General features: G+C 48.4%; 1 protein-coding gene across 6 annotated transcripts in view; it reads left to right on the top strand.

The window, feature by feature from the left end:
- Positions 1-897: 897 nt before the first annotated feature.
- Positions 898-11,121, top strand: part of ACAP3 (ArfGAP with coiled-coil, ankyrin repeat and PH domains 3) — a 66,227-nt gene continuing 56,003 nt past the window's right edge. For all 6 annotated transcript variants that reach the window (XM_042883200.1, XM_042883197.1, XM_042883202.1 and 3 more), the window contains exon 1: positions 898-984. In XM_042883200.1, the coding sequence (XP_042739134.1) occupies positions 938-984 (47 nt within the window). In that variant the 5' untranslated portion in view covers positions 898-937. The remainder of the gene's footprint in view (positions 985-11,121) is intronic.

The following is an 11,121-nucleotide window of genomic DNA, read 5'->3' as shown; positions in this document are numbered from 1 at the left end:
GTGATGGGTGGAGGATCCAAACGAAGCTCGCTGTAATTAGTCTCATTTATCTGTGCCACATCACACTGCTGTGTCCGGTAGCAAATGTGATCTGTTCCCATGGTCCTGCAGGCCCAGATGTCCTTCCTTGAGTGATTACATTGGCTTCAGTGGAGTTACTGCAGATTTACTGCATGGCTGATGGCAGCAGCAAATCCACTGTGTACGGAAAATTAAAAACTAGATTAAGCAGTAACAGGATTGATGCCAATCCTTTTGACACTAATGGCAGGGAATTGCTGCGTGCCTCCTCTACAGGTCGATTTTTTTTTTTTTTCTCAGCTGTGGCCATAACCCCGTGGCAACCCGAAGGTTGGGCTGTGCTTCCAGCGGCTGAATTAATGCAGAGACCTGAGGGGACGGTCAGGATCTGAATCATAGAATCACAGGATGGCTGGGGTTGGAAGAGGCCTTAAAGCCCACAATCCCAACCCCTGCTGTGGGCCGGATGCTGGATGGACTCCATCCAGCCTGGGCTTGGGCATCACCAGAGATGAGGCACTACGCCGCTCTGGGCAGCAGTACCAGGGCCTCACTGCTCTCTCTGTAAACAATTTCTTCCTAACATCCAACCTCAATCTTTCCTCTTTCAGTTTAAAGCCATTCCTTATCTCTATCAAACCAGGCACCCAGGTGCTTTATCAAGCTCCCGTCGACTAACTAGAAGGCTCAGTGAGGTCTCAAAGCCTTGTGCGGGAAAACCGGGGGCACTCTCCTTCTATAATAACTGGGAGCATCTGCAGTTGAGCTCCCCGCCCCGTGCCTCCAGCCGGTCCCTGCCCTGCCCTGCCCGCCGGGCGGTGGTGGGGGCGGGCGCAGCGCCGTGCCGTGCCGTGCCGCGCCTCGCTGCGCCGCCGCCGGGCGCTGCGCTTCCTCCGCTGAGCTCCGAACCGCGAGGATGACGGTGGAGTTTGAGGAGTGCATCAAGGATTCGCCCCGGTTCCGGTAAGCGCCGAGACCCTCGCTCTGATGACAATAATAGTAATAATAATAATAACAAGCGGAAGGGCTGCGTGGATAGGGGGAGAGGTGGGAAGCAGCTACCGGCCCCGTGCGGTGGGGATGCGGTGCCGGCAGCCCGCTCGGGACGTTCGGCTCAAGGCTCATCCCAACCCGCTCCATAGCGCGGGGGAACCGGCATCGTCTCCCGGAGCTGCTGGATATGCTGCCACCGCTCCCGAAGCCCGTGCTCAGAAACACGGCGTTTTCCACTCGCTGGCATCGCCGTCTCTCGGAGGGTGGATTCTTTTTTTATTTAGCAGTCTTGAAGGAATCCGAGCTCTGATAACAAAGACTCCGTCGTGGCTGTGCTGCTGTTGAAATCGGGCCTGTGAGCGCTGCTCGGGGCTGGTGAGGAGTCCCTGAGCCCGGTGCGGATGCTCGTTGTGCCTGCAGCACCACGGCTGGGTGTCTGGGTGCTGTGGGATGTCCTGGTGCTCGAATGGAAAGATTGGAGCTTCCACAGCTGGCGATCGCCTGCTGCATTCACACTGTGCTTGGATGGGGACAGAAGGAAGCAGACAATAGCCTGCAGGAGCAAGTTGGTTGGAAATACGTGCAGGGGGACGGTTACCAAGGGGCTCTCCATCCCAGCAGGCATTTCTCATTGCTCCTCAAACGTTTTTGTTTATTAAATGGGATACTTTGCATTTTCCCCCACGTGTGTTTGGAAAGATTTTCTCAGAATAGAAGCTTGGTACAAAAGGCTGCAGTGGTCTGCTGTTGTGGCTGCTCTGAACGGTTGTCATGCTGTGTATGCATTCATGTGGCTGCGTACGGCTGCAGGTAACATAAAAACTCCAGGCAAGTGCACCCTGTGGGTGCTGCAGCCCAGGTCTGGGGATCCCCAGGGCTGTGGGGAGGGTCCTCCTCCACACCTTGCAGCTGTAATTGCACGGTGAGATCCTGCTCTTACTTGTTTCAGGGCTGTTTCTGGCTTGGCATGGGCAGCACCCCGTGAGACGATGGGCTGCTCCTGTTTGCGTGCCTGGAATCACAGGAGTTTTTTATCAGGAAAAGTTAGATATGCAGGCAGGCGGGCAGAAGGTACGAACCAAAGTCCTTAAACCTCTGCTCACTCAGTATCAATTAGAATTTATTCTTTTTTTTTTTTTTTTTTTTAACTGTCATTTTATCCTGTGGTGCTGCCGAGCATGTGAACTGCTTGGTGGCATCCGTCCAGAGCAGTGACCTCACTGTCCAGATGTCTCCTTCCACATGGCAGTGACCCTTTTTCCCTTGGTGACGTCAAGATTGATGGAGATGTTTATTTATTTATTTTGCCTTTGGTGTGCGTGGGCTCCGGGCCAAGTTTCTTAGTATGCAGGCAGCATCATTCTGCTCTGTCTGCTCCATCTGTAAAAACAAAACAGCCCTCAGAGTACTGTGCTGGACCTTTATCAAAAGCCAGTTATTTAAGCAGGGAATTATGAACTATTTCCCCAATGGCTAGACGCAGTCTAGAGCAAGAGATTGGGTGAGAGAAGTGAGCCTGGATGATTCAGGAGGGCCGATATGTATTAATGTAAGGGGAATTTGTGACAAAGTACTGACATCTGCAGGGTTGTGGTGAAACCAAAACTGAATGCTGTGTCATAAGTTCAACGGTGAGCCCTGGAGAGAATCAAATCGTTTTCTGTCTGATATACAGAGGGAGAAAAACCAAAACCAATTGCATGAAGGCACACTGTATCAGGCATCCCATAATAAGGCAACCAAACTAGTCTACTTGAGCAATCAAACCCAATTACATGCCAAAGCACCCCGAATCAATACTCAATATGCAGTCAATCCGTCCTTGCTTCCTATTTCATAGGGCACAGTTGCTGACCCTTTTTCCCCTCCTTTTGATTTTCGTTACTTAAATGCATTCAGATCTCTTGACTGGCAGATAAACCTTATTTCTGTTGGGCATCTTGTAGAGACACGTATCTTCTGCCTCAGTAAACAAATGCTAATTACCTTGTAAGACCAGTTTTAGCACATTTGAATGCAACCCCAGTGGATGTTGTGGCTTTCATCTCCCTGCCTGCCATGGGAGCCTCCTGTTGGGCCAGCAGCAGCCTGGGAAATCTAGGAACACATTTCTGCTGGTCCTACTCAGAGATCCAGGTGCACTTGGCACCAAGGGACAGATGGGGACATCATCAACTATCCTGAGTGTGAGGAGCAATCAGGAGGACAAGGGCAGAGGAGGAACAAGTTGCTGGGGCTGGTTGCAGAACTTTGTGAGCCATAGAAAACCCCAAATGCCTCTGTGGTAAATCCCACGAGGGAGGGAAATAAATGGTTATTTCCTTAACTAGCACTGCTGTTGCTCTTAACTAACTTCGTTAATCAGGCTGTGAGCTCAGGGTTCCCAGCAGGCTGAGCCACCTCTGATGCTTGTAGCTCTCATGGCCAGGGAAACTCAGGCATGGAACTGCAGCTCCAAGAGAGATGCAAGAAAGCAGTTGTCATCTGCCAGAGGAAGAGGACGTGAAAAGACAAGGACGTTCAGGAAGTGTTTTCTCCCTCAACAGTAAAGTGTTTCAAACAGAATGGGAAGGAATAAAAACACTCAACTCCAACTGATCTTGCTAAGTCTGGTAACAGATTGAATCGGACAAGTTCAAAGCGTGCATAACAACTTCAGATGAGTCCATGCTGCTTGATCATGTGTTAGAGAGAAAGATCTTCAGTGCCTTGTGTGACTTTTGGCTATTGTCACCCAGCTCTGCACACTGCTGCCATGCAGCCTGATGTAAGCCAAACTTATTAGCTGAAGTTACTTGAAAGCAAAAGTAAATTATACCCAGAATGGCAAAAGCAAAACTCTTCATTTGTTTAACTAAATCCATTTAACAAAAAGAGCATATGCATTGATTTGAAGCTTACACAAGGCTTCTTATGTAAGCAAGATCCTTGCTACTGATGGTGGTTGCAGGAAGATATGCCCACACAGAGAGCTTCTCTTTGAATCAATGCCTAATGAGTACCATTACCATCACTTGCTGGTTTAGTTGCACGAGTGAGAAGATGTTATCACAAAAGCAGCACGGTGCTATCTGTATCAATCATAATTCCTGCCTTTATTTATTCTACTTCTCATCTCTTTATCACTGCGCTTCCAAAGTCACAGGGGCTGAGGTATGCGAAGGAGGAGTCAAAGCAGAGATGTCACAGTGAGTTTCTTCCTCTTCACCCCAGCTGTGAGATGCTCTCCATGCTGCAGCAATCCATCCTGTCCATCCAGTTCCAAGATACCTGTACCTTTCTCAGGTGCTTCACGCATGCACTGAGGCTTCCTTTCCTCTCCTGGCTCACAGCCTCACCTACTGTGCATCATTCTGAAGTGAGCCCAAGGCTAACGCAGAGCCAGATCAGGCAGGTTGGACTTGGGCATGTTTTATGGTGGGGTCCATCCCCAAGCTAGCATGGTGGCTTGTCCCACATGTGATTTTGTCACCATATGTGCTTGTGCCATACCAAGGCCGTGGCTATGACAGCACCACCCAAAGAGGTTTTCTGTGCTGCATTTCAGCTGCTCTTGTGTCAGGCTCGCAGCAGATCATAGCAGGACCCTCGTGTGGTGCAGGCTTTATTGCTCTGTGGGTGGTAACACAGAAGCATATGGAACGAGCATTCCTTTAATTGCGTTTCCCTGTCATCAAAGGTGCCACGGGAATCCTGAAATATGATTCTATGATTCTAAATGCTTAGGAAAAGCTGCAGTCCAGCTTGTGTTACCATGGGCACGTCTGAAGGTATTTCTTCAATGGAAGTCAAGGAAAATCCCCTGGTATTAGAGACTGCCTGGATGAGAACTCAACTGAGATCTCTGGCTTGGCACTGATGGTGGGATTTGATGCCAAATTTTTTGGCAAGTGGTTTCCTGAGGAATTTTGAACTGTGAACTGCATGAGCAGAGTGTCCCGAAGAGCCGGGGATCTGAAGCTAAAGCCCCACAAAGCCATCTCCATGTTCCAAGTCAGTAAGGGACTGTTTGTTGTGGTTGCCAAGACAAAACTGGCCAGATGCAGAAGCTGTGATTTAGCAGTGGATGGTATTAAACTCAGATATGCATTCTCTCAGGCTGCTTGTGAGAGAGAGCTCTTCAGTTCCATGATGTAGCACACTGACAGGGGTAATTTTGTTGTTTCATAATTTGGCCAATTGACTTTGTTACCGTAATAATGTTCTTGTAGCATGCTTTGTTGTGTAACTGCATGTACCTTGTAAGAAACATTTGCAAACTGAAGTGTTTCTGGTTGTCTGACAGATCAGTATGGGAGTTCAGCAGCTGCTCCTCTCCATGTCCTTTGCTTGCCGGAATGTACATGCCTCCATGGAGATGGAAGTCACCTCTGCAGGCGTGGGATAGGCTTCTGACATGCTTCCCTCTCCCTCACAATCCTGGTTGCCTTGAGATAAGTGTAAGGAAAGAGCTCTTCAGTCCTAACGATTTAGCAGGAGCTGAGCTCTGGACTGTGTTTCCTCAGAGCCTTCCAGAGGGCAACCACAAGGAACCCTAGGCCTTGTCCTTTTGGGATGGCCAGAAGCCACTGAGAAAGCCTAGATCAGGGTTTTGCAAGTTGCTAGTTGTAGCTGTAACAAGGAATGTGAGAGGGTTGCAAGTTAGTTGATGGAGCTTGCTAAAAGGAGAAAACACAAAAGAGCAATAAGCCTGTGGTAGAAGAGGATAATTAGACCCAGAGAGATGCTGATGCTGGCTTTTCTGCGCTATTGAAATGCTCTGTGGAAGAGTCAGCCATTTGCTTTGGGCTCTGCCACATGCCTTGCTAATGGTGCTCTGCTGCTTGTCCTGGTTCCATGTGTTGTACTTGGATCCCAGTCCTGGTCCTCGAAGGACTGCTGCTGAGCCAAGGGAGCACATTATCTGTGTCACCAGGGTCATGGCCACCATCAGCCCAGTGCAAAAGTTGCACTGTCAGTAGGGCACTGCAGCTCGGAGCTATCATCACTGGATAAGGAATAAAACACTGTCTTATCTGCTAATGCACTGATCAAGGCACTGTAAATTCTTCTGCAGCTCTTCAGTTAGTGATATCCATGCTGGGGTATCTTGCAAGTCTGTTTCTTCACTTAACCAGTGTCTTCTGATTTGTGGGGGTGCATATTCTATGCAACATCTCTACTGTTTCTCATCTCTCGTCAAGACAAACTTGCTGAAATGGCCATCCCCATAAAGCCTCAACTCTGAGCCTCCTAACTGCCCTGTCTCTTTAAAACTTGCCTTCATAACACTGAAACTTCAGCTAAAGTATTAATTTTTTGCAGCAGGAAAGCCAGTGCAACTGTGAGGTTTTCTGGCTTCCTAAGCACTGGCTTTGCTGCAAAAAGCAAGCAACTGCTCGTTTTGTAGCTCTGGTTATTCAGGATAAAGAAAAGAGCTCTAAAAACAGACTTCCAGTCCTTGTTTGGTTGAATTTTGGGGACAGTCATCATGTTTCCTTGGAGCCAAGAGTGCTTGCTAGCTTGCAGTTCACCACTGTCAGGTGATCAGGTCTGTATTCTGATTTCAGACACTAACAGTGATTCCTGGCTGCTGTTTCCCAAGTGTTTGCTACACACACAACTCCACCCTTAACAAATGTGCTGCTTGTCTTCTGTAAAGCTTGCTTTAAATGTGGGGGTGGAGGGAAGTAAAAAGGAAGGTAAAAGAGAAGGCAGATTCAGCTCTGTGCTAACACAATGCAGTGCAGACATTTCCTGTGTGGAAAGGAAGAGGAAACGAGCAGAATTTGCTTCCTCTTTGACCAGCAATTGCAGATTTGGAGAGGGAGGAGCAGGCATCCTGGCCAGCACAGAAAGCTGGGGTTTGTGCCTGCCAGGAGCTTTCTAATTGTTTCTTCCTCTTCTCTGAGGCATTGTTGAGCCTGCCCTGTTAAGATCCTGGAAGGAAGGCATGGAACTGGAGCTACAGCACCGTCTGTGTGTTGGAGCTCTAGCGAGCTTGGTGTCCCAGGCCAAGGGGTTGGAGGCCCTGGGAGCTGTGTGTACCTTCTAGGAGATGCATTGCATCCCTACCCCAGAGGACAGAGAGCAGAGCAGGGTTCCTGGATAGTTATTCCTGTGCAAAGAGTCTTCCTGTTTGTTTCTGAACCTGAAAGCTGCCTGGAACAGATAACCCCAAACCTATTTTGCAATGGCTGCAAGGGAGGTGCTGGATGGTGGAGCAACTGGCTCTGCCACTCATCCAATGTGTATGCACAGAGCCTGGGCGTGCGTGCATCTGCCCTGACAAACCAGGTGAGACAGCGGCAGCACAGATCACAGAAGCAGTGAGTAAGCAGCACGTGTTGCTGCAGGAGCTCATTGCTGCTCATTGCTGCTCTGAGCCGCTCCTCCCAGAGGAGAAAATAAGGCCACAGGTAATGGCCCTATTCAAGCCTCGTGGCAAAACGTTCTGGTCTTTTCACTCAGTGGGATACATGTTTAAGTTTACTGGTGAAGGTTTGTTTTAAAACAGCGCATGGAGGGATTTTGTTGTTTTTGCACGTTGCTGTCTCCTTTTGCAAAGAAAGGAATTCAGCACAGAGCTTGATTTATAGGAAGGGAGAAAGGACCAGGAAAGAAGCAATGGAAAGGTTGTGTGTGTTCTCAACAGCTCATGTCAACCCACTGGACACAAGGCCAGCCAGCCTCAGTAAGATCCATTTACAGCAGTGTGCCCACACACGTACTGCATTCTTGTCTTGCTTTTGTTATCTACAAAGCTGTTCACTTTGCTTGTATGTGAGGTCTCTTCAGGGGGCAGAGAGCATTCTGTTGCTCTGATTGAGTTAAGCATCACTTATTTCTGGGGAATAACACACACAGACAGTGACTGGGAGTGGAAATAGATTGGATATAGCATGGGCCGTGTGGTAGGGAATGGCTCAAAAGGGAAGCAGTAGATTCATTACAGTGGATTAAAGCAGTGATGTCAGAACTCATGGGTGGCACATCACAGAGTGAAGTGCTCATTCATTCCTTAAATAAGCAGAAAGTGGCACAGCCTAAACAGATTATATAATATCAGAGAGTGAGATAATCCCTCCCCTGCATACCCAGTCTGCTTCATCACACTGTAGCGAGGCTTAATGGTTTCCATACTGTTTATTAATAGAAACAGCATGCGTGAACACGTGTGTGAATGTATATGTGCACATGCAGCTCTTCCAGGGGCTGGATACATCTGTCTTTCGATGAGGAAAGAAGATAGCTTATGGGAATAAAATGTGTGACCTACACACATGCATTCAGATGCACACAAACACAAATACATAACTTGTAGTCCTTTCTCAGCATCCGAGCAGCTGTGCCAGTCTTTATTTAACACAGCAGACTGACATGTGGCTCTGTCTGCTGAATCTCCCCGTGTCGGGCTGACAATGCAGTATACAGCATGGGGGCACTTACAGATATATATAGCTGCTGTAAAGCGGATCTCCATGAGCACAGGGAGCAGCTGAAGGAGATGTATCAGTTCTCCCAAGACAAAGCAAGGTTATGTTGTGCAAGTATGTGGACTTGTGGCTTGACCTGAGGCTGTTTTTTGCTCATACACGTGAGAAGAATACCAGCTTAACATCGCCATGATCCCACTGCATTCACTGTGCTGTGGTGATGCTGGAGTCTCAGTAACTACTTGGAGAACAAGGCAATTTGAGCCTGGCAGTTGTTCTTGCTCCATTCCAGCATCAGTGAAACAATGCTTTTTCCCACAGCTTGCTTTCTTCCCGGAATATCACCCCTTTGTCCTCTCTGCTAAACCCAGTTTTTGGCAGGAAGGCTGAATTTGTCCCCACCCTGTAAACCTCTCCCCAGGATGTAGGAAATGGCCACAAAGATAGCGCTGACATAGCAGGAGGCCCCTTCCCCTTTCCTGTCCCACTCCTCTTCCCACACCCTTCCCTGCTTTCCCTGCTTGCAGGCTTGCCCTTCAGATGGGGCACTTTGCAAGGAAGCAGCTACCTGAGAGCTGAAGGATGAGGAGGCAGCAAGCTGGCATTTAGGAAGGCTGCTGCCTTCAGTGCTCTATGAGCAAAATGAAAGAGGTTCAGCTGGATGGAGTTAAGGAGTTTGGAGTCATGGAAGTCTCTGACTCATCTGAACTTGGAGATAACGCAGGAAACTATGGGCCAACGGCAGGCTGGTTGACAGGACTGCATAGCTCCATGCTGATAGATCCTATATGCTGATGGATGGGAAGTGACTTCTCTCAGAATTCAAACTGCTATTGTCTCTGGGCTCATCCTTAATCTTTCTTTACTTGTGTTTACTAGAGTCATTCCTGATTTAATACTGCAGCCTGGGTTAGAGGCACCAGTGCAGTCAGGACATATGGAGGTGGATTCAGTGCAGAAAGCAGAGCATCCCATGATAGAGCTGAAAGAAGATTTAAAACATAAACTGCAGAAGTGACAGTAAAATAGCAGTTCCTGTTTGGTACAGTGGAAATAGGAGTTATCTGCAAAGGTGCCTGACCTCTCCCCATAATTACTGTGCTCTATGCTTCTCTTTTACCTGCACTTCTGAACTCTGTAGGATGAGGTGTGCAAGATGCCAAGAAATCAAGAAGAGCTTGAGGTTTCCAGCTGGTTTAACCACAGTGGGAAGGGATGGAGGATGCATACGTGGGAGTCCCTCAGAGTTGCACGCTGTTGTTCTGACCCTTGACTTAGTGCTTCAATTCTTTTTCTGCTGCTGAGGCTTGGGTACTACAATGCCAACTTTGTTCCCCCTTGCTTGGACCACATCAGCCAGCACAGAGAACCTATTAATTTTTGCTCTAGGCAGCACTGGTTCCTATTTCCTGCCCAGTAATTCCCTCCACCCCCAGCATTTTGGCTTTTTGTGTGGGCTTGGGAATTTCCTCCTTGACCCAAGGCCCACCATCTCATCTCCAGAGCATGGCCCAAGACAATATTAGGGATGACCAGCACAGCAAGATTCTTTCTACAAGGATAATTTACTAGCTGAAGTGTGCTGGACATGTGATTGTCCATCATATGGGGCAACAGAGAGCAGATAAGCGATCTGTGGCTGCTAAAAGTCGTGCTATCAAGAGACATCTGGCAAATCTTTCGGGGTGCAGCAAAGGGTGAGGGCCCTCCTGTGCTGCCCCAGTCGGTCAGCACTTCCAGCACTGCTGCAGCCAGAGGGCAAGACCTCGCTGCGTTTGGCAGGCAGCAGCACAGGAAAAGCCTTTCAGATGAAAGACAAAAGGAGCAGAGAGGTTGGGAAGCTCCATTCGGAGCCAAGGCCCAGGGAGGGGAGGAGGGGGGGAAGAAACAAGGAGTTTTCAGTGCTGAAAGATGCCTGCTGGAGGAGAGTGGTTTGAGCTGAACTGTGGACGAGGGGAAGTCTCAACAAAGCCTTCTGAATCTCCTCCAGCCCTGTTGGTAAATGGATGCTGCTGGGTTCACTTAGGGGGAAGAAAGAATTGTTTGATACTAGTTTATTGATAAATCCATTTTGCTTTTAAAAGAAAGCTAACATGCTGTCTAAGTAGAGGCATGCCCACATAACGTTTCTTTTTTCAGCTGAGGAAAGAATATTCCTGTGTGTGGTCATAGCTTTGTAGTTTCCATTTTGCTGCTGCAAAACCTTAATCCATTTAATTGAGTCTCGCAGCTGTGTCATCTTCTGCAAAACAAGTACTCAGATCAGAAAGGAAGGTAAAGGATCCATTCAGTTTGACAATACAAATTATTAGCTATCAGCGTGAATAGTGCTTGCTCTGATGAGCAAGAATAACAAAGCTTCAAAACAAAGCCCATCTGGTAGCTGCCACAGAGCAATTTCCATCTCCAGATTCTGCTGTGGCTGGGGTATTTCTCATTACATTCATGCATGTGGAGGACTCTTCAACAGCTAAGAATGAGGGAGGATGCTGCAGGGTGGGTTTGGAGTGGCCACTGAAGAAGCACTGTTCCTCTAGTTGGCCACCTCTTACACACAGCTTTGCAATCCTAATCGTCCTTGGGGTTTGCACCTGTCATGCATGGTGGAAACTGGCCAAGGAGTGCTCAGCTCCTTTGAAAATGAACAGAATGTTGTAGTGAGAGGTTAATGTAGTTTGGGTGCCTTGCTTGG

The sequence above is a fragment of the Lagopus leucura genome, unplaced genomic scaffold (genome assembly GCF_019238085.1).
Source record: "Lagopus leucura isolate 7727_CA_CO unplaced genomic scaffold, USGS_WTPT01 Super-Scaffold_100037, whole genome shotgun sequence".
NCBI classification, from domain to species: Eukaryota; Metazoa; Chordata; class Aves; order Galliformes; family Phasianidae; genus Lagopus; species Lagopus leucura.
Note: the sequence above shows the minus strand (reverse complement) of the source record. Positions and strands in the feature narration are given on the sequence as shown.